Here is a 24,489-nt window from a genome sequence, read left to right on the forward strand (position 1 = left end):
GACCAATGACAGCCGAGGAAACAGAATATTGTGTTTTAATGTAAATATATTATATATTTTATAAATCATGTTTTAAAATGTATATACATTATAAGTACAATTTACTATTATGTACATTGCATATGTCATATATTTACTACAGAAGACGAAAATATTTGTTTTAAAATTTGTGGTAATTGACTAGTATCACTGCAAATAAAAGCTCGTCCAGCTGGTAACTGTTGCAGTAACCTAAAAAGAAATACATTTAAAAATCGTTATTCAATTTTATATTTCCAATAAAATGTTTCTATCCAAGCTTGCCTCAAAATGTTACAGCTCATTCTACAGGGTAGGGAAGTACCGATGGTCTATCTGAAGTTACGTGAGAGCGATAAAGTAAGCCATAGAAATCCATGCGATAGAAGGATGGCTATAATGAAGGCGTCTCATAATCACCGCCCGTTTCGCCCTTCCACAAATAAGATCCACTTCTTATTTGTGGAAGGGCAAAATGGGCGGTGACTTTTAGACGCCTTCACTATCCTTGTCTATCACATGGATTTCTATGGCTTACTTTATCGCTCTCACGTAACTTCAGATAGACCATCGGTACTTTCCTACCCTGTATAATAAACTGACATATTTTTTTACTAAAAAAAATTGAAACAATGTGTCCAAGATTTTGATGGGATAGCATTAGGATCTAGGAAACGGTAAGAGATACAGGGTGGCTCAAATTAGAAAATAGTTGTTTTTTTTGTACCTAATAATATGCCGTTTAGAAAGTTTTAAAATTCTGGGTAGTTCCGGAGATATTTGGAAAAACCCTAAATTTTGCAAAATCGTTTTATTTTTTTTTCTGGCTTTATTTGAAAACAAATATTAAAATAAACTGCAGATTTACATTGCCACTTTTTACACTCTATCCAATGGCGTCAACATTTTTTCAATCTGACATTTCGTCTTTGAGGGACCATCGTCAGGTTAATTTTTTTTAAATACGTCGCTGCTACAATAGTAATATCATCTAATTCAGAATTAAAATGACTTTAGATATTGTCATAAAAATAGCAGCGACGTATTTAAAAAAATTAACCTGATGATGGCCCCTCAAAGATGAAACGTCGGATTGCAAAAATGTTGACGCCATTGGATAGAGCGAAGAAAGTGGTGGCATTGTAAATATGCAATTTATTTTAAATTTCGTTTTCAAATAAAAAAACGGCAGATTGTTAGTTATAAAAACTTTTTTCTAATTTAAACCACCGCGTACCTCTTACCGTTTCCTAGATCTTGATGCTATCCCATCCTTATCTTGGACACACTGTATTTTTTAATGTTCTCTATAGACAATTTTTTATATCCTGAGAATTTCTGTATATGATTAGTTCTTGAATAACTATTACTTTTAATATTGGTGATTTTCACTTTTGAACAAATAATTTAAATAAATAAATTTAATAATTTAAATATTTGAGCTATTTTTATTAGTACTGTTATCCTGATTCTGTTCCAACGTATTCCCTATACGATATATTCCATTACAAATAAATATAAAAATATTAAACTGGATAGTTTACCTTTCGGCCTGGTCTCCCAAACTGCCGATAAATATAACGTAAGAGCTAACGTTCCTCTTACAGGTGAGTGCTTCGGTAAGCTCGGAAGGAGGTATTCCATATCGCTGCAGGTTAGCATCCGACAATACCACTAATATAGCTTCGTCGCAGTCTTCTTCGGCTAAAGTCGTTACGGCCCATTTCGTTGATTCAAGAGTATTGTCTCCGGACCAACAGTACTGGGAGTGAGCGTGCATAGTCTGGAATATAAACAATATCAATGATGCTAAGATTTACGTTGAAAATGCCAATCGTGCAATGTTGGTTGCCTAAGTCCAGCGATCACATGGCTTGTAATCATTTATGAAAACTTTATAGTATAGTATGCCAACACTCACCCTTATTAAATCCAACCGTTCCTTATTGTTTTTGGGAGGATCCTCTCTTGAGACAAAGACAATATTTGGCGCTTCCCCGGAATGGCCAAGGATGTCGTATTTTATTTTGTCCTCGAATCCTTGGAATGCTTCCGTCACTAATACTACCGCCTCTAGTTCTTTGTCCAACCGACCGTCGTACGAATTAAATCTGTACATACTCCCCGAGACGTCCACTACAACTCTAAATAACTTCGGTTTCAACTGAGGGGTTCCTAGCTCTGGCTCCTGCTCGGATCGACGTCGGAAAATAGTTTTTTCTCCGAGTAATCCTAGAATTGTTAATATCGCGCAAATATCAAAATTTATTCATAATATACAAAAATTGGTTTTAAAAAAAATTGCAATTACCGTCTATTAATTTAACATCGTCTAACTCCCCCGAGGTCTGGTGACGGTACCACTGCCTCTCTTTATTCTTAGCCTGTAAATTACCCAGAATGACCCTTAAAGATTGGACCTGTTTGGCTACTGCATTAGAAAACTGCGAGTAAATGGAATGGTCATACCCGCTCATACCTATTTCCCGTAATTTCTCTTGAAATGCTTTCCTGCCCATTTCCCTGGCTGCGTTCTGTACGTGTTCGGGAACGGCGATTTTCTCTTCATCTGAAAGCTGGGGAATTTCATTCGAATTTATTATTGGCCGAAATTGTCCGCGAGATGTACAGATCAAGAAGAGAATTCATAGTAGGAGCGACGAAGACAGTAGACCTTAATAGTTATATACTTACTTGATGTACTTTGTGACCCTTATCTAGTCTATAGGGACCTCCTTTTCCTCCTAGACCCGCAGTGTCCCTCCCGCCGGTGCCGCCAGCCCAAGTATTTCCTCCAACATGAGGTTCGTTTTCAGGGTCTTCTTTTCCGTGTTTTGGTCCTTTCGTGTCCAACCTATTACGGAAATAATGTCACTTTGAAATGCTTACCTTACCGATCGTATCTTACCCACTGTATCGCTTTACTGTCACCTGGACATTTTCCTTTGCTCTTTTCGCTGCTGCATATTCGGCCGTTATGATATTCCGATTGGAAAATCCGTGCTTCACTAGAACTTCGCCTAGAGTGTCTATCAACTCGGGGCTGTACTTGTCGAAATCAAACACGTTGAATACGATGTCTTCTATATCAGAATTTGGAAATTGCTAGAAACAAGTTGTACTAATAGGTGTCTTCTCTACTAATTTTTTGGGCTTTGTTTTTTAGATTCAGCACCATTATTTTAACGGAATTTGACTATAAAGTAGTTTTACAAATTTTCTTAAATTCTTATCAAATCAAATCATTTATTTATCAATATTTCAAGGTAGAACACACTAATAATAAGCATTTTAAGCAATCAAAGTTGTTGAAACCAGGAAGATGCTTAAAACTAATAATTACTAAAACTTATTGAGAACCACTGGAATCATCCCCGCCTTACATACTATACAGAGTGTGGCGTATATAATCTATAAAAATTAAACTGCAGCATCCTGATGATATTTGTAATAGAAACTCTTATATGAAAAAGTTCTATCTTCGCGTTTTTTTTTGTAAATTAAAGTTAATTTATTCAACAAAAATGAAGGCCGATCCTATTATTTATCAAAAACTTGGAAATGTTTTTATGCGACCCGAGATGCAACCTGATAATTTAAGTCGGTATAACCTAATACTTGTAATACTAAAAGAAGGTTAGGTTACATTGCCAAAAAATTTGTGCAGTCAACTGATTTTGTATTTGTGAATTCATTGTTCACTTACTTATTAAATATTAAGCATCGTTCATCGACCCATCAGTGTTAAAAAGTGAAAGATTCCAGACAAAAGTTTTTATTTTGTAATTCCACGATAGTAACAGTGTAATTTTTATAAAGAAGTAAAAAATAAGAATATCGTGCTGATTATATTAAAAACGAGATTCTTATTTCTTACTTTGCTTAATTTTTTAGTTTGTGCACAAACTAGTTATACAATGAACCGAGAAAACAATGCATTTACTATTTCCGAACGTATCAGTATGGTGTTAGTGTATGGTGCAGCAGGAGAAAATGCTCTTGCGGCGACTAGGTTGTACTGGGAACGATAGCCACAACGTCACCCCCCATGCAAATACAATCTTACAGTATGTTCAGTGGCTTCAAGATACGGGAAGTGTTATTCCTCGAGGAGGATGTGGTCAGCAAGTGAACCTTAATGTTGAAGATGCAGTGTTGGAAAATCTTGACGAAGACCCCACAATTAGTACTCGACGACTCGCACGGCAAGCAGGAACCTCATATAGAACCGTACATCGCATCTTAAGGCGCGAGCTGTTGCACCCCTATCATCTGCAACCAGTTCAACAGATTTTACCCCCGGATTGTGATCAACTAATGCGTTTTTGCAGATGGTTTTTACGGCAATGTGCCAATCAAGTAGACTTTCCTGCTTATGTAACAGATGAGGCGACATTTACCCCTGATGAAGTGAATTTCCACAATATGCACATGGGCCGATGAAAATGCTCACGCGATTAGGGAAACTCATTTTCAACCTTGGTTCCCGGTAAATGTTTGGGCTGGCATAATAGGCGATGTACTTGTGGGTCCCTATTTCTTTGATGGACGACTAAATGGACCAACATATGCGGATTTTTTGGAGAACAGGTTGCCTGAATTATTAGACGATGTGGCATTACAAGTTCGGGCACGCATGTTTTATCTTCAAGATCCTCCACACAGTACTCGAGAAGTAACGACACTTTTAAATAAAATGTTTCCTCAGCGATGGATTGGACACTTTGGTTCTGTGCTGTGGCCACCTCGAGCACCCGATCTAACTCCAATGGATTTTTATCTCTGGAGTCACTTGATGTCATTGGTTTACAATACTTCAATTGATACGGTGGAAGGATTGTGAAACCGTATACTTGAAGCTGCTGACACAATTAGGGGAATACCTGGAATTTGGAAAAATATTCACCAAAATTGGGAGCGTTGGTGCCATACCTGTATCCGCGCTAATGGGGATCAATTTCAACATTTTCTCTATAAATGGTAAGTTTTATTTTATTTTGTTCCATATTTTAATGGAGTTTGTTTAGTGCACGCAGTTGGCAACTACAGATGCTTACGGATGTAGTTTTGTTTGCGAACTCTTGCAGTAACAACAATGCATTTAAGATAGTAATTACTATTAGTTATTATAATAAGAAAATAACAGATTTTTTTATATATCTATTTTTCTTACTTTGTACTTTTGCATTGAAAAATTACCCAAAAATTGAGAAGTATCTTTCTATCTTTCAATGACGATTTGTTTACGCAGTTGGTCTACAACACGTAACTCATCGTACAGCACACGGTTCCAGAGAAAATATTTTGATCCATAATTGAACTTTAATTTACGAAAAAAAAATGCAAAAACATAACTTTTTCGTATAAGACTTTTCTATTACAAATATCGTTAGGAAGCTGTAGTTTAATTTTTATAGATTATACATGACACACCCTGTATAAAAGGAGGTGAAAGGAGGTGAATAGTTGTGGCTGTAAATAGTGTAAGTAAATTCTATTTTAGCTTTCATTTGAGGTAGGAACGTGTCTTATATAGTGAAAATTATTAGAGAATAAGAGAACAAATATTCTAGTGAAGTTATTTGTTTTAATGGGTTGTTTTTCATTTTTTTTTTTTTTTTTTTCATTTTGAAGAAAGGACCTGTGTGCCTGTATTGCGAATAAATTTACTAAACTGGCACAGTGACAATAAATTAGAGATCGATGTCAAAGCTTCAGCCAATTTTTTGTGGTTTAAAGTATATTTTTTTGATTTTAAAACCTTTTACCTTGAAAATAAAGAAGGAATTCAGCACACATGTTTATAACTAAAGCTTGGCTAAGCATTTCGTTTGATGAGAATTCAGAAAAATTAATATCTATAAAGCTCACCTCTAAATGTTTCACGATGTTCACAACTTCTCTTGTAGAATACGGATAATTGACCAGTCCTTGATCGGCCATATCCCTGAGCTCTCCGAAAATGCTTACTAACTTCTTAATTGTATCCAGAGGCACACGGGGGCCGTACTGTCTTAAAAGCTCAATTTCCGATTCTTCCGAAGGGTTATCGACGGAATGACTGCTGAACAAATCTCCTAAGGCGCCGAAAAAGTCATTCCCGAGGAACGGGAACCCTGGTCTGTTCGCCAGGACGATCATTCGAAAATCCGGATGGCTTTGTATAAAATTAGCGGGATTCTGTCCGTTTGGAATTACAGACACGATTTTCCTCCCATCGCTTAACGTCATCTGTCCGGATTCCACCAAAGTCTTTAGTATGCAGGTTACGTGGATCGGTGCTTTGTCAGCCTCGTCGACCACCAGGACGCGACCGTTTTTAACAGCTCTAACCAACGATGAGTCCTCGTGAACCAACTGTCCATCCTTGATGGTCACTTGGGTGGTCAGAGTCTGCACGGTCGTGTCGCGGTGTAACTGAATGTACTCCCTCGACCTGTTTAACAATTCCAGAAATCTGTCGGCTATTTTATTTTTGCCCACACCCTGGTTACCGACCAAAAGCAAATGGGACCCGAGCTGGAAGTCTTGCAAAAGTTTTTCCATCAGGAGTAGGTGTTGCGGCACGTCGTAAAATAAAATGTTCGGAACCTTTATTATATTCTCGCTGCTACGAATCGGGACTGATGAATTCCCGATAGTCAAAATATTGTCATTAATCTCGCACTTAACTTTAGCAATGTGCGCCTTTTTTTTGTTTGGTGATATTCCAATGTTCCTTATAGTTTTTTCTAAAACTTGTCTGGTCAGGGAAGGTAAGAATTTCATCATGAATATCTCTTGAATTGTGTCGTATGGGTTGTCGATTGGAAAATGTTTTAATCTGGCTGCTACGCGAAGTAACTGTCTTGTGGATAGGTGTCCTGCCAGGTTTTTCAAAGAAATATCCTGGCTGGTTCGAAGGATATGAGCCAACTCGATTAATTTATACAACGGCTTAGAAATTGGTCCAAACTAAAACATAATTACAAATAAATTGGGTATTGTGTTGTATAATTCACGTATAATTATAAAATTCATTTAACTGTGATTTTTACGACTATTGTGTTCTTTTTATTAGATCCAAAATTAACAAATAACAGATAATACCTATAATATGGGCCCGTCTTACCCAGTTTCTATGAACACATGTTGTTTTGCTTGAACATAAATTAAAACGATATCGATCAACTCCAAGTTGCTATACACGTAAGCCATTTTTGACACTAACTATTAAAAAACTATTGTAAATACTATCACAATACTAATTGTAAAATCGAATTTTAGTATTCGGAGTAGCTGGGACCACATGGCTCTCCACGCGCATTGCGTAAATCGCACAACACGAATGACGCTAGAGACTACAGTTGTCTAGCGATGTAATGGTGGAAAGTAATACAACTTCAATAATTTTTTTCTCGTAAACTATAAGGATTTAACAAAAATTTTTTTGGATAAGATGTGAATCACCCTGTATAAAATAATTAACGTTTTATAGATTTGGGTTTAGATCTAAAATTGTCATCTTATGACGTACCATTTATTAAATAGACCAAAAAAAATCAAATACACCTACTTTTGAAGAGATGATGTGCATTTCCTCATTTTTACTTAACGTCCGCATTTCATGGAATACGAAAAAGCTTAGCAGCTCCGGAGTTATCCAGCTCCCGGTTACCGTTTGTGTGTTGGGTGGTTCACCGATGGCAACAATTTTGAAATCGGGATGTATCTTTAAAATGCCACTTTCATTTAATTGTTCTGTGGACAGTTTTAAGTTTTCTTGAAGAAAATTATATCGTTCGCTACTCAGCAATCGCTTCCCGTCGTATAATTGAAGTTCGCGGTTATGTATAAGTCTACAAAAAAAAAAAAAATGTAAAAAATGGAGATTTCGTAAATTTACCAAAAATACCTGTGTAAAACAGTCAAGGTACTAGGATGAATACGGTCGATACCATCTAGCACAGCTATTTTTCCCTCTAAGGCACACGTAATCAGCGGCGAGAATTTCCAAACAGTGTCCCCATTATCTAAAGTCGTTCTTTGCTGAAGTAAGTCCCTGGAAGTCATATCTTGATACAAAACTATATTTTCAGCCTCCTGATTCAACATCTGGCCCAATTTATTTACTAACAAGCTTTTTCCGCACCCAGACGGTCCAATAACGCAGAAATCTGCGACTTTTATTGACTGGAGCATGCTTTCTAAAACGGTGTTTTGATAGTTGGTTTCTATATAATCTTCCATTTTATGTTTATTTGTATTTAACATATCCTGAAATTGGCTGGTGACGTTAGAAGGAGCTCCTTCCTCCGCTGGAAAAACGTCAAACTTAGACAACAGAGATTCCACGTTAGTGTGGTCATCTTTCAGGAATGTTTTGTAAGGGTATAGTCGATAAATTACTTCGTAAGGTGTAAGGTAAGGGTTTTGTTCCTAAAATAATATTTATTTTTAAAATAAAAAGATGTGAGAATGTAAAACAATCATAAAGAACTGTATAATACAACAATTATATACATTAGTTACGTATGTATGTAACATTCGTAACTTCTGAACTGAGACAGTTACAGAATATCGCCAAAAAAATTAAAAACAAATACATTGACTGAAGGACAGAATATTTCAATCAACGTCAAATACAAAACAAAGTTTTCCTTATAAGAGTGACTTAAAATTGATGTAATAGATTTATAGATTTACTATTACACTTATTATATAAAAAATTAAAAAATAGGTAGAAAATTACAAACCCATATTAATGCTGCCAAAGTTAAATTGTCTAGTGGGAAGTCAGGCAGACCCAAGGAAGCACTTTCTTTACTTAATAAAGCAAATGCAGATGATAGTATTTTCTCCAACTTGTCCTGTGGAACTGATGGAGCAGTATGATTTAACTGCTTGTACCATTCCTAAAAAAATTAATATTTACGCTATACTAAAATATTATATAATTTTTTCGTTTTTGTGTTCTTAAGGCAGATAAAAATGAATATAGTATTTTTTTAATCGTACGGAGCCAAGAACATTTGTTTTTCAGTTAAGTATATATTTTTTATTAGTAGATAATCTGCGTCATTCAAATATGAATGCAACGCTTGCTGGGATGTACCTATTCCTCAAAATACTTGTATACATAATTTTCACAAAAAATGCCAGTGTTTATTTTGGGGGGCTTATATTTTGAAAAAGCAATTTAAATTTTTTTTTACACAAATATCTTTATAAGGCCTACAAAGGATCAACCATATCATATGACAATGCCAGTAAGTGTAAAATTTTCTGATAAAAAAATATTAATAGTTAAAAAAGATCATTAGTATGCATCTCAGTCGTAAGCAGTAAGCAATATACAGGGTGTCCCAAAATAACGTGTACAACGGAAGACTACAGATTCATGGACTCAGAATAGGCAGATTTAGGTTAATTCACCTACATCCGAAAGTGTTTTGTTTGGCAAAGTTTGTGAAAATTTTTTGAATTTTGTAAATAACTCGAATACGTATTATTCGATTTTGATTATTTTTGGGGTGTGAACTTTTGCTTTCAATCTACAAATTTTGGTGTTATACAGAGTGTTTTTTAAAACTTGATATTTAAATCATTGTACCTGCCAATTCTGTTTTACTAGAAGCGGAATAATAAATATTCACAATGAACATGTGTATGCTCAAGAAAATCCACATATGCTATCAAAGTGAAACATTATCAGCATGAATTTCGCATCAATGTTTGGTCTGGGATCATTGATAGCATTATTATTGGGTCTGTTATTCTACCCAATAGATTGAAAGGGAAAATTTATTTAGAATTTTTGCAAAACCGGAGTTATTGAAAGATGTGCCGTTATTACTCAGAGCTAACACGTGGTTTATGCATGATGGCGCTCCGCCACATTTCACTGTAAATGTCCGCCAGTATCTGAACCAAATATTCCCATGTCGATGGATGGTTAGAGGGATAATGTTTCTGTTAACTGGCCCGTACATTCACCAGACGTAACACCTTGTGACTATTATCTTTGGGGCACTCTGAAAACAACAGTGTATGCTTCCACATCTAACACTGAAGAGGAGTTGTGGAGGCATATCCAAAATACCATAAATGTTTTACAAAATAGCTCCTAAGAGGTACAAAGGGTGTCATTTCATCGCCGAATTAATCTTAATAGAAACAATGGTGGTCATTTTGAACAGTTTTTATAATAAGTTGTACTAAATTTAATAACATCAACTTTGTTACTTTTATCTCCATCATTTTTTATTGTACAATTTGATTGTTTTTACAAATTATTTCAATAAAATTAGGCACGTTGTAAATCTCTTAATTCGTCCTATGTGTGTATCCATATCAAAAAAAGAAGTAACATGTAGTCACAGTATAGTATACTGTGCATGTAGTATATCTTATCTCATTACGAATTGGCAGGTACAATGACTTAAAGATCAAACTGAAATTACAGTCAACCTACAAAATCAGTGACTACTAAGCATTTTATTAAGTATTACAATATGGGTCGCAATAACGTAGACATTTAAAAAATATTTATTTAATCAAATTTCTATAAGAGGCCCAAAAACTTCCAAATGGTATCACCTATCAAATAAAAAATAGTTATTAATTATTGTTCAAAAGAGGAAAAAGTTATGAATGGTGATTATCACCATACATCAATTTTGTAGGAGTTGTGAGTTTTAGAGACAACAAAATTGGTAGATTGAAAGCAAAAGTTCACACCCCCAAAAAATAATCAAAATCGATTAATACATATTTGTTATTTACAAAATTAAAAAAAATTTCACGAATTTTGAGGTCATCTAGCGGCCAAACGAAGCGATTTCGGATATAGGTGAATTGGCCTAAATCTGCCTATTTTGAGTCCACGAATCTGTGGTCTTCTGTTGTACACGTTATTCTAGGACATCCTGTATAATTGGCTTATAATATAATAATAATAATAATAATAATAATAATAATAATAATAATAATAATAATATCTCTACTCCTCATTCTAACTACGAGAATTAGCCCAGAAGTCGGAGACTTGTGCGGGAGAGGAGGCGGCATATTATTATTAAGCAGGCCGCATTTGCGCCCAGGAACAACTTATGTTGGTAGGCCCTAACCACCATTCAGTGCAGGAATGAGGAACACCTGGAAAACTTCATTAATTAGGGGGGTGGTCAAATGCCAACCGGTGTCAATCTCTCATATTGACCCAAGCCAACATTCTTCCACCCTACCATACCTGCACAGAGGGTGCCAATCCTCCGTACAAGCATAGCTATTCTACGGTCTACCGGCCGCGGGATTCGAAACCCGGGCAGATAGCACACATCGATTCAAGTACTGACGCCTTAAACCGTGCGGCTATCAACCGATGGTTACATAACGTTCAAAATTCATTGTTTCGTATCAATTGCGATTGCGTCTGTCTGTTGGAAATATTTCTAATGCACTAGGAACAAAAATAATTAGTTCTCTTGGCATTTAATAGCCTGCATCTTCAATCAAGCAAATTTAATCCTGAAGGGACACAAACTGATACTTTACTCCCTGTTTTAAGGTAAGTATGTTAAACAGATATCACATTTCATGCATAAAATCATAAATAAAAATATATTTTAAAAATTTCTATAAAAAAAAATGAAAACTTATCTTTTAACATTTTAAATTATAGCGTTATTAATATACTTGTCAACAGTAGGTGAAATTCTAATTATTAAGTACCTACTTTTGGTAGACAGAAAAAATATTTCAACATTTCGTGAAAGACGGTTCGTGATTCCACAAAGAACAAAGACCGGTAGAGCTGTCTTAATTTCTTATTTCTAATCTTTTCACGCAAAACCGTAATTTATTCCCTGACAACTTTGTCAAAGTTACACCGGGAAAATTATATAGAACCGTAGATTCCCAAGAAAACTAAAACAAACTTAGGCAAGATATAAATCTCTGAAGATTAATACATTTACATATATCCTGAAAAAAATATTCAGGTTAATTTATTTTACCCCGTAACTTATTTGTTTATAAAAAACAATTCGCGAGGTTCAGTGAGTCAGTCTGTTTTTTTATCGTTTTGAACAAATATTGTTATACATCTCATATTCAATATTGTTATAAATCTTATAATATATTTTTTAAATTTCTAATTATGTAAAATTGTTATTGTGTTAATAGTGAAAAACCATATACACAGTGTCCACGTATTACTAAACGGATAGGAAAACTGTATTTTTAATTGTTTTGACAAAAGTCGGTTTTCATAAAAACGTTTGCTTATTGAGAAAATCCCATTCTTATAGAAATATTTTAATTTTGATGTACATGGTGTTCAAAAAATAATACAATGCGAAAAAATTTAAGAGCGAATTTAATTTTACAAAAAATTTTGTACCAAAGCGTTATAATTAAAAAATTGCAAGTTTGGCTCCATATTAATTATTCTATTAGGAATTAGTTACAGACAGCCTTTATAAATGGTTACAGGTCACGTAACCACTAATTTAAAGAATTAATAATTATAAAAGTAATTTTATCTCCTTCGCGTTGGCGATTAAATTTTGGTAAAATTAAAAATTATTAAAACTGTAAGATCAAGATTACGTTAAAACACAACATTTCGCCGGTTGTAATTTTTCACATTTCATTCAGCCAATCGAGCAATCGCGTTATCTCGAACGTAAGCGCAACAGTTTGTCGTTGTTCACTGTAAACAAATCATTAGTATCATTGGCGCTAAGATTTAGGGATTTTTAGTTGGTAATGCCAATAGTGCAATGTTGGTAGCTAAAATTTGGCGGTTACGCGGAGCTTGTAATCATTTATGAAGCTGTATACAGTGACAGGTGGTTTGAGAGGGCATCCCAGCAGAATTAAATATATTAAAAGTATTAAAGCGTGGAATAGAGATGGAAGGAGTCCCTTTAATATTGTACAAACCATCAGAACATAAAAACATAATAAATTAAAAGAAACAAATTCGCAGTTAGAGGTGATTAAAATTAAACTTAAGCGATTACATCTAATTAGGGGTAAAGCAACTGTTAATGATTTAATTGAATACAAAAACATATAGCATGAGTTTCGGCAGTAAACCTTTAAATGGGTTCGTGTGAAAAACATATTCAGGAGATGTAAATTGGAATGAAATAACGACGACTTTAATTTACTCTGGTAATGAAAGAAGCATAGCGTGGTAAAACAATAAACTATACACATTAGCTTTTATATGTAGGAGAGGGTACTAAACTGGTTATCAAAACACATAACTTTATATTATTATAATCTAGATATCGTTTTAACCATAGTTTTAACTGTAAAAACCATTGCAATAAATTTTTGAGAGTTGAAACCTTAGAGGAAAAATAATCATTTTTACAGTAAGGTGCCTTTGGGTTTTGCAAGAATATTATTTATTTATTATCCCATTAGATACATTTCACTTGTAAATTGGTTTTCAGACAGAGATTATTTTAAGTACGGTCCCTACTTGTGCATTCATTTGTTGTACGCATACACCATCCTACTGATAATACAATAATATTTTTGTGTTTATAGAAACGGTTAAAATTTTTAGTACAAAATTTTTGAGACATGACATTTAACAAAAAGAAGAAATTTTCCTTGGATTTACCCTAAAAACAATGATGGTGACTGGTGTCAGCGCACCAATTGAAATTTCGTTGATAGGTTATGAAAGAAATTAATTTATAAAATGACAGTTATTAAATCTATTAACAAATCGACCGTTATAGGTATAATAAATTACTGATTTTAAAAAGTTGGGTATTTAATATTGCCAATAACATTAATTAACTTTATGACTTATGACCATAATGAATTTAGTAATTAAGTACCAGTTTACTTTTAAAATAATCTTTCAAATTATTTGTAACCAAATAATTATTATACCTAAATACGCTCTAACATTCATCATTTGTCTATAGCAATATGCAGCAAGAATATATGTTTAAAAGTCCTTAGTACTCTGTTACAATTGTAGATAGCTTGGAAGAAAAACGATCGAGAACGAATACACCCCAAATTCCACCCATAGAAGTACCCCATCCACCCTTAAAAATTTTATAATTAAAAAAATAATGTTTATTCAACTTAAATACCCTGTACCTCGAAAACGAACTGTTTCCTTGTTGATTTCCGACAATGTAGTTTGGCCAAACATTTTAGTTGCATTCGGTATGATGACATTTAATAACCATATCATATTCGAAATTCTTATAACTTTTATTTTTGGCGCAACAAAGTTATCGCCACATAATTTTAAGTAATTGAATATTGATTTGTTTCCAGGAAATTTCTATTCGGAAAAGTGTTCAATCAAAAGCAAAGATTTTATACAGAGCGTAACAAAACGTTGTGTTAAAAGTCAAGTTTCAGGACATTGAACATTTAGATTTAAGATTGTCATTGATATATCACAAGGTATAGCCTTTCCGAAGTACGAACATGTATAAAAACGCCTAGCAATAAAATTTAATGAGTTTCATAGGCGTCCCTAAAAAAGTTGTCTGCTAAAGGTAAAAAATCATAATAATTTGTAAATGTGTAGAAAATTTATATTATATGTTCATTTGGCCAACAACATATTTTAATTATTTATGTTTTCAAACAATTTTATCAAATTGATATTAAATTTCGTTTGTTCCGTTTCAAAACGTCTCTAAAATGCCATGTTGTAAACAAAATAACACTCTTATTTCTCCCTTTCGCAATTGTAATATGAATGATTAATAGAAGGTCCCTATAATAAATTAAAATTACCCGAATCACACCAAATTCCGCATTGCTGCACTGCACTGCTAGGCAATTTGTCAACCACTTGTGAGACACAACTGAGATTTATTGCCCAGTCGCCCAGTGCAGCTGTGTTATACGCCGATTGCTCGCCTGAGCATTCTTAAACTGGGCGTATACATTTCTACCACCTCCACGTTTAGTTCAACCAGACCTATATATCGTTTTCTGGATATATAAATTGTCTTGCTATAGAACGTAATGGCATCATATATATCCCATTCCCATCATCCAATCCAGTTCTTTACGTGACTGGCGGCTATTTAAAATTAATTATTCTTGCCTATTGATTTGACTTAGGTACTTGTTCGGGTGTCAATACTTATTTGCAGAAATTATTTGCCTCACGTGGATATTAACATTAGCGGTTGGCATGCCTCTTAATGTGTATCTAACTGGTACCAACTTGAACACATTTGTATTTCTTATGTTGAAATATAAAATTTTATATTGTTTGTGGCACGATAACAGTTTTCTCGTTAATTATTTTGGAAATTTGTCACTTGTGAGAAAAAAAAGACGTGAGTAAAACAAATGCAAGCGCCAAAAGTATCAGACAAGGGTTAGTTTTTATGAAAATAGTTTTGCCTCACACTGAAGAAAGCAGACAAAAGAATAAACCGTTTTAGAGATACGGAGCGTTTTCCATTATTGGCGTTTTTTTTTATGATGTAGAATTATTTTTTTTTATTTCCAAAAGATTAAAACGTTCGCTATTAAAACAGTTATTTGAAATCTCAAAAAAAACGACAGAAATGAAAAATAGTGATGTTTTTTTGTCTGCATTTTTCACTCAGAGATTTGTTGGTTAGGCAATGCTATTTTCGTTAAAATTACCATTGGGACCAGGATAAAGGACCACACATTATTTTTTTTCACAGGTTGCAGAAATTAATGATTAATGATAATGATGAAAATGAAAGAACATAAAATGTATTTTCAGTTTTTAAAATAAAATACAGGGCGATTCATTTAAAAAAATTGAGAAAATGATGTGCTCGAGTTTTGGCTCGCCCTATATTCAACTGTTGCAATAATGAAGAAATAGCACCTTCTCGTAAAACTATACCAATATCAAAAAGTTAAGCCTGCAAACAATTATTGCTAAGTTGTTGTCTAGGGTATACAGGACTCTGAAATGGGAATGATTCTCGTATACAATTGACCATAACTTTTGAAATACCCTGTATAACATAATTAAACCCTACATTGGAAGCATAGGAGAGATGAGTTTAAACTCATGGTGCCCCATTTAAAAAATAGTATGTTTGGTTCACCCTGGTAATACGCAACACCCTGTAAGTATATACGAAAATAATTTTAAAATGTGCAGTTTCAAGTTGGCTACAACTTTTGTAAATAATTTTTTTTAATATCTTCTATAATATCGGAGATATCGTACTTCGACGCACTAATGCCGCACCTTGTATATTAATAATAGTAATGTAAATATCTAAATGAAACATCGATCAAAAGAATATATTTGCTTAGGTAAACATAAACTTTCATAATTCATCATTCGTCCGTTACTGACATAAAAATTACAAATCTATTCGTTTTTTTTTTGTACCTACAATATTCCATTGAGCCTCTATGTAACTCAACGATCTCTCTAATAAATATTTTTATTTATTACAAGGATACTTTGTGCAAAACGGTGTAATAGAAAAAAGCTATCGATCTGAAATTGAGCATAAACATGCTTCTTTGTTGTTATAAATTATAATGGTCTAGACATTTGACATTTGCTATTTTTTATGGAAATTTATATATACGTACATCCAGGAATTGACTATGTATGAACTCGGCGGCAATTTGTTTTATTGAACTAACAAAAAATGTCGACAAATAACTCATTCGATATATTGTTAAATTCCATCGCAGAAAAAATATTTTAAGTTTATAGCTGACAAACATGATATAACAATTTAATACGTAGGTATGTACAAGGAAGAGAAAAATGGTCATAGCTTTGATGATTATTGATGAAATTAAACACTATGTAACTGTTTACATTTTTTTTATTCGTTGCAGTTTCATTAATATTATACCGAATTAACAAAATCAGTAATTTTTATCAATACAAAATATTTTACAGCATCGTTCAATTTCAATCAGTATGAAAATAAAGTTAGCTGCATTTCGTTCTATAGTGTGTTTTGGAAAAAGGTATGTATCATAAGTTCAGGGGCCAATAGAACATCAAAAATAAGACAATTTTTTTCCTATAGACCAAGGATATATCATCTTCTGTTTCTGAGATACTGGACGTTAAATACCGTTTTTTAAAATGAAATTTTACATTATATACCTAATCTCAAAAAAGTTGTTATAAAATGTCACTGGGTAGGGTCGTAGCTAGCGACCTCTGGCAGATGTCAAAAACTAACACTACGTCGCGTCGTTCAGCACCCTAGAAAACTTATTACTACCAAATTTTAATACGTCGTGCTGTTTTTTGCAAACATGGCTAAAACCTAATTTATACAAATTTTCTTTGACGCCCTGTATGGGTAAAAGACAATAACCCTAAAATAAGAGAAAATGTTACTTTTTATGTTCTAACAATCCCTTTTTCCCAAACACAAAGTCTGTTTTATTAAAATTATTCACATATATTTATATTTGATTTAAATACGTGTCCTGTTAAAGAAATCCTGTAAATATTGCTCAAATAACGCCCAGCTTTAGAAAAATTGTAGTTATGGCAAAAAACAATTAAAAACTGTTTAGTTCTTCAGATATTAAAAACCTGTTCTTAATTTTTTGAAGTAGTGGTAAATACCGATTTTAAAAATTAAGAATAAGAATCTCTTGCAAAAAAATAATGGTCATAATGGCAAGTGTAAGATCCTCAATAATATGCATTTACAAGATCTATCTAACAAAAAAAAGTTCGTTAAAACCTTGAACAGAGCATGCTGCATATGTATTATTGATTATAAATGAAATATACCGCAGCTAAAAATGATTTTTTATATAAAATATCTTCCCTTTTTTAAATTTCAACACGAAAATCTTATTTAAAATTATTTTTACTTTTCTTAGAATCTTTAGAACGTTGTAAAGAACTCGTGCTTATTTTACTACTTAGTATACTACTATCACAATCGCTATATTTGTTGGGCAAATTAGGCATGAAAATATGTAACTGTCTTTTAACCGAATTAACTTGCTTCCGCGGTAAAGTTTGTTCCAGATCCTTTACCACAATACTCTCCTCAACTTCCGAAGATAACTGGCGTATAGTCGCACTATTTTCCTTCGAAACTACGTTTTCTTCCTCTAAAGCAAGAGACTGACTCGAAACTGAAGAATTCCCGGATCGCAAATCTCGCGAAGTGCCTTCACCAGGAGAACTACGCTCGTTCCTATCACAATTCGTATCTAATTTACAGTTAACAACACTCTGGCGTTTCGTTGGGGTGTGTCGTAGCTGTTGCGAAATGTGGCAGGCAGTAACAATGCGTTGAGGTTGTATTTTAATTTCCTTCGTGTAATTTCCATTTTGTATAGCCAAGTCGAGCCACACCATCACCCTTTCACTTAAGGAATCTTTACAAGGATCTATGTAATTATTGCAGCTAAAGTAAGGCGACATAGTTCCGACTTTATTGTAATTTTCACGCTCCCCGTTTATATCTATGCTGTTCGATTTGATACATAGGCTCAAGTTCCTGGCCGCTTTGTTCTCCGTCGTTGTATTCAAAACGCCGTTTAGGTGCCTAAAAGCAGCGGAAGTTCCTTTGGGAGAAGTTAGACTAGTGTCTAGCGGTTTTATACTGCTTTTGCACCGTATCAACTTTTTCTCCCCTGAGTTGAATGTCCCCACACCAGCTAGTACTAACTTGACCGAAGCTGAAATTTGTTTATTGCTCGAGGATGTTTTTTTAGCGGATCTAACGCTTCTCGCGCTGTTGTGACTGGATGAATTTGTATTTCTCCTTGAAATCGAATCTTCCTCCTTCCGCAGCACCACGTGATGCTGACCGTCCCGCCAAACGGTCTTCACAAAAAGCGGTCTTGTGCTCGATTCCCAATGCGTTACCATTTCGTTTTAATTTGTCCCGTCACTAATTACATCACTTAACTGGTTGCTTTATTAGATTGCGGCAGCGGTCTAGTAAACACAACATGTTTGCACGCGACACCGGTTATCCTCAGATCGAAATGAAAGTCCCGTGGGGACAGGCACGACCGTTACCCAGGACATTTCCCCCGGAAATAAAGACGGAGATACAGAAACCACGATCCGGCCAGATTAAGGAACTGCATGGCACACACGATTCAACGGGTACGCGCAGATTTGTAAGATAAGATTGGAATTTCCTACATGGTGGGTAAGAATAGTAGCCCCATGCATTATTTCGGCAGTTGTAGGTAATATTAAGAATATTTTTTGCATACCGGTATCTTAGGATGACATGGAAAGAAAACAAATGTTTATTGGTGTTATTAGATTTTTTATAGTGTTTGATATTAGTGTTACTAGCCCCTAGTAATTTTTTTTACTAGTGTTACTAGTTAATTAGTTAGTTTAGTTACAGTTTTAGTATAGTTCAGTTTAGTTTTAGTTTAGTTCAGTTCTAGTTTAGTTTAGTATTAGTTTCAGTCTAGTTTCAGTTTTAGTTTAGTTTTAATTTAGTTTGAGTTTAGTTTTAGTTTAGTTTCAGTTTAGTTAGTTTCAGTTTAGTTTGAGTTTAGTTTTAGTTGTTTTAGTTTAGTTTTAATTTAGTTTTAGTTTAGTTTTATATTAGTTTAGTTTTAGTTTAGTTTTAGTTTAGTTTTAGTTTAGTTTTAGTTTCGTTTTGTTTTAGTTTTGTATTAGTTTAGTTTTAGTTTTAGTTTTAGTTTAGTTTTATATTAGTTTAGTTTTAGTTTTAGTTTTAGTTTAGTTTTAGTTTAGTTTTAGTTTCGTTTTGTTTTAGTTTTGTATTAGTTTAGTTTTAGTTTTAGTTATAGTTTAGTTTTAGTTTAGTTTTAGTTTAGTTTTAGTTTAGTTTTAGTTTAGTTTTAGTTTAGTTTAGTTTTAGTTTAGTTTTAGTTTAGTTTTAGTTTAGTTTTGAGTTAAGACTATATCGGTTATATAACTTTCACTTTCTCTCAGAAATTAAGAAAAATTAAGGCTATTGGTTTTTTATCTCCTACCTGATATGAATTTACGAAGACATCTCTGGCTTGAAACCGTGATCGTAATGGGGGATCTAACGGATTACCTCTATATCTGAAACAAATTAAATCTAGTAATTTTATTTATTTGCTATTAGAAAAATATCTACAATGTGAATTATGTAATATAGTTTTCAACACATCCCCTGTGCTAGGATTTCTGCTCATTGTCAGTTAACTAAATTTTCATGTTTGCTGTCAAATAAAACTTTGTTAAAAAATGGAGTCAACTCAAAAGTAAAATGTTTCTGATGGGGTAATAAATGAAATGGACTTTTTGGACATAGAAAAAAAATACTTCTGTAAAATCGTGGTTTCAAAAATACCAAGAATATATGGTTAAACTGGTTAAATCGAGGAACTAAACTGATTCAATCTGATTGTTTTACATAAAACGTCTCAATTATCTAAACAAATAAATAATGTACTTATTTTTATTTAAATTTTTATATTAATTAAAACTATACAGAATTTTTTGCTTTTTTAAACTAATATTATAGAGCGCAAAATAATTAATTCAAATTAAATGATAAAATGTCATAATGTGTGTAGACTAAAAGAGCGACAAGGTGTTAATAGAAACAAATCATGTAGGTAATCTCGCTATCCGTTAATGAAAAAAAAATATATAGTTTCACAACTTCCCTCAATAATTTTTTGCAATCTATAGAACCAATAATTCAATAATTTTAGATGTCCAGTATTTCGAAACCTATCAAAGGTCAATTTTAGTTACCCTCTGTAAACAATACAAAATACCCTCTTAAAATGGCGTTTGTCAGTAGGTACGTTTAAAACTTCCTTTGCAGGTGTAAAAAATTAATTTTCACAAGTGTACAGGAATAGAGCGCAACGGCGCCGAGAAATTTGCTTTTGTCTTCCTGTCAATATTGAAAAATATAAGGCATTACCTAAATGAATACCCGATGTAAAAGTTGTCTATTTTTCGGTCATCAAGAAATATCTTCCATCGGGGGAACGAACTATTTAGCAATTAATCATCCGCAGAATGGACGATTTCAAAATTAAAGTGTCACCAATTTATGTATCATTAGGGCGGAAAAGTAAAGTATAGTTGCAACACAATGTCTGTCGGTATCAGGGGTTTAGTCTACCGACTATCGTACCAGGGCCGGATTAATCCATGATACAAAGAATACAAGATACGATATTCCCGTGAACCAAAATCGGTTCGCTTGGCGCATGACGTCACTTGGAGAGTGAATTGGCGAATTAACAAAACCGAATGTCACAGGCATGGAGACTACAAAGTCACAGGAACATTTTTTTTTTAAATTAATAGTCAGCATTTTTTTCGATTTTTGTTTGGGCTGCTGCAAGCTTTATGGAGGCCTCTAAAGAAAAGGTAGCGCAGTCAGCGACTTACCGATACGAGAAAGATTGGATCTTTTTTTTCTGGGGCGGGCCTTGCACATCCCTGCTCCCCCTTGCTACGCCCATGATAATTTTATTCACAAAACTGAAGAGAAGCCGCCACTAAAAGTAGTGAATACTTAATTATCATCCTCAAGAAAAACTTTCTTCTCTTTGATTAGAATTTGATAATATTATGTCGAAATCTGGACTTGCTAATAACAAGATTCAATTGGGTTCATTTACCACTATGGGTTTTTTAAAGAAAATTGAAAAAAATCGCGATCTTTGTTGGTTACTAATATTGAAAGAAAACTAAGAAATAATAAAACATATGATACCACTAACCATGAAAGTACCTATAAAAACTAACAAAAAAAATAACATGTCACATTTTTTAAACGGCAAATTTGAAATATAAAATAAATGCCTACAGTTTGTAAAGTTGTAAAGTTCTGGTAATGTAAATCATCAAAAAATTTCACTTACTTCAAAATGTAACCTTCAATTGTTATTTTTTGAGACTGCAAGAAAATTTCCTCAAATTTCAGTCTATACCAATTTTTTTGTGGATAGATAAGGGGGGCAGAATGTTATGTGAATACCCCTGCGCATATTTAGAAATTCATAAAAAGTAATTAAAATATACAGTGTGTCCCTTTAAGTTCTCTACAAATGGCTAACTTTTTTTATCGTCAATTTTACGAAAAAAGGTATTCTTTATAAAAAATGGTATTAAACTTTTCAAACTTGAGATAGCATATACAGGGTGGCCAAAAATTAAAAAAAAAATCAAATTTGACAAGGAGAAGTACAATTAATTTTTATTTTAGAGAAAAATGTAATTGGAAAATGTTACTTGGAATTAAAAACTAAGTCTAAGTTTAGATTTATAACGTCCTTCTATTTTTTTTTGTCTATTTTGGTTCTCTACAAATAAGTAACTTTTTTATTATCAATTTGATGAAAAAAAAGATGTTCTTTATAAAAAGTTCTGCTTTTTGAAAAAATTGTATTAAACTTTTCAAACTTTAGATAGGGTGGCCAAAACCTAAAGAATACCTTTTTCCGTAAAATTAATAATAAAAAAGTTACCCATTTGTACAGAACTTAAAGGGACACACTGTATATATCCAGCGTTACATATTATTTAAATTTATTTTATGCACTAATACACAATACACCTGTTACTTGCTAAAATTGTTTATTAATTATATTTAATAAAATACATATAAATGTTAGGAAGACCTCACAGAAAATACCCTACATTCACCATCATGAAAAGGCTACCATCCAATTATTGCGAATAAAGTTAATATTTACAGATAATTTTTCTTTCTTCCTTTTAATATATTACTTTTCTATTAGGAACAACATTTTTTTTAAGTGATGACCCTGATTTAAGAATTCTAACTTATATACCTATTGTAATACTTTAACTATTATTATATGAATTGGTCATCCCGCTTCCATTTCATATTGAATCTCCTTTTTTTCTGAATGCAAAAACAGGCATGGGCAGGCAGGGAACTACTTTGCCTAACTGAGATAATAGAGTTTCAAAATTGAAGACTTGGTGAATTGGACCTGTAGATAGACTTGTATTATCCGGACTCAGATAAATTAGGTTTTATTTTATCATAAAAAGTTCGTTGTGGTTTTAAATTTAGAAAATATTAGATGCGAAATATATACCATACTCTCAAAGAAATCGAGAGAAATAAAATATAATTTTATCTGAACAAGGGCTGTCGTTTTCCGTGACTGGGTGACTTAGGTCACACACTAAACCGAGCACTAAACCTACAGTATAACTTAATTGCACAACTGAGCTGTTTATGTACAAAATAGCTTAGCGGTGGCGGGTGAAAGGAGCGGGGAATTGGCAGCATACACGATAGTATCTATGAATACTATAATGAATTAATTCATTATTAATTAAAAGTGTAATTGAAATTAATGAAAAAGACCCAATAGAATTATTATTTAGGAAGTTTTACTTACTTTGGAATAGGCAGTCCTAACGCAATAACTCTGAAGTTGTCATCAGTTCTAATTAATTTCCATTTTTTTAATTCTTCTTCACCGTGTTCCTGTAAAAGAAAAAAAATATGACAATAAATAAATACTAGACATGTTTAACAATTTTCACAAAATAAATCATTTTGTTAACATGTCAAGAGTAATTTATTTACCTTTAGTAAATCATCATATCGCTTAGCAGAAATCAATAACCTCCCATCTTCTAAATGCATTTCCCGATTCTCAAGCAAATTGTTTAACACTGGTAAAACGTTCCTTTCTGCCTTTTCAATTCCTTCTAGGATCAAAATTCTTCCCTCTAAAGCTGCTTTTACGGCACTCTATAAAAAAATCTGTAATCAACTTAATACATAAAATCATAACTATGGTACTATATTATATAATATTGGACTATCTATTAATCAAATTTTCATAAGTGATAGTCTAAAAACAATTATTATTGCATTTCGTAATAAGCAGTCCAAAGTTCACTTTTTTACATTTTCAAAATCGAAGAACATATTCATTAAATTTCATTGAATGAGCTTGTACCTGATCAAAATATTCAGCTGACCCTTGAATAATTTCTCTGCGTTGTTTTAAATCAGACTCTGTGGTGTCTCTACTTAAAGCTACATATTCATATTCTCTATTTGTTAATTCTAGGTACTGCATAGCTAATACTCGTTTTCTTGACCCCGGGGGTCCCAAAAGGAACATATCTTGACCTAAAATGTCTTTCTCCATCATCCATTTTAGATGGTGCAGCATACTTTGCGGAGTACCGTCAACATCTGGAATCGATAATATATTTTTCCAAAAATTGTAATTAAATTATATACAATCACTTACAGTAATTTATGGGGACATATTCAGGATGTTTTGCTTTAGTTATTTCTTTTTCAATATTTCCAATGGTTACTTTGCCCACGGAGACATAATTTCTTGTTTTAACACAAATGTTTACTGAGACAGATTTACTAAATATGTTTTTAATATGTTTAATTCTAGTAATAGAAGCCATATGCTTTTTTTACATTAAGGAATAAATAATTGGAAAATAAAATGGTAGCACAAACTACAGTGTACTTTGTAACTCTGTTA

The 24,489-nt window shown here is 33.0% G+C and overlaps 1 protein-coding gene across 1 annotated transcript; it reads right to left on the bottom strand.

Moving 5' to 3' along the window:
* Positions 1-32: 32 nt before the first annotated feature.
* On the bottom strand, positions 33-24,489 carry LOC108907712 (von Willebrand factor A domain-containing protein 8). The gene is made up of 15 exons (XM_018711506.1): positions 24,238-24,489; positions 23,938-24,179; positions 23,559-23,726; positions 23,368-23,456; positions 19,969-20,044; positions 8,754-8,912; positions 7,913-8,436; positions 7,574-7,856; positions 5,890-6,972; positions 2,927-3,123; positions 2,713-2,872; positions 2,330-2,594; positions 1,940-2,250; positions 1,563-1,801; positions 33-231 (listed from the first exon to the last, which is right to left on the bottom strand). The coding sequence occupies exons 1-15, from the start codon at positions 24,407-24,409 to the stop codon at positions 126-128; spliced, it is 4,074 nt and encodes a 1,357-aa protein (XP_018567022.1). The 5' UTR covers positions 24,410-24,489; the 3' UTR covers positions 33-125.

Source organism: Anoplophora glabripennis, unplaced genomic scaffold, assembly GCF_000390285.2.
Source record: "Anoplophora glabripennis isolate ALB-LARVAE unplaced genomic scaffold, Agla_2.0 scaffold200, whole genome shotgun sequence".
NCBI classification, from domain to species: Eukaryota; Metazoa; Arthropoda; class Insecta; order Coleoptera; family Cerambycidae; genus Anoplophora; species Anoplophora glabripennis.

Excerpts from the sequence above, each read along its gene's own strand:
- LOC108907712 (XM_018711506.1), bottom strand. The coding sequence starts at position 24,409 with ATGGCTTCTATTACTAGAATTAAACATATTAAAAACATATTTAGTAAA. Across the intron at positions 23,727-23,937 it reads CAGCTGAATATTTTGATCAG|AGTGCCGTAAAAGCAGCTTT; the intron begins GTACAAGCTCAT and ends ATTTTTTTATAG. Across the intron at positions 2,873-2,926 it reads ACAGTAAAGCGATACAGTGG|GTTGGACACGAAAGGACCAA; the intron begins GTAAGATACGAT and ends TTTCCGTAATAG.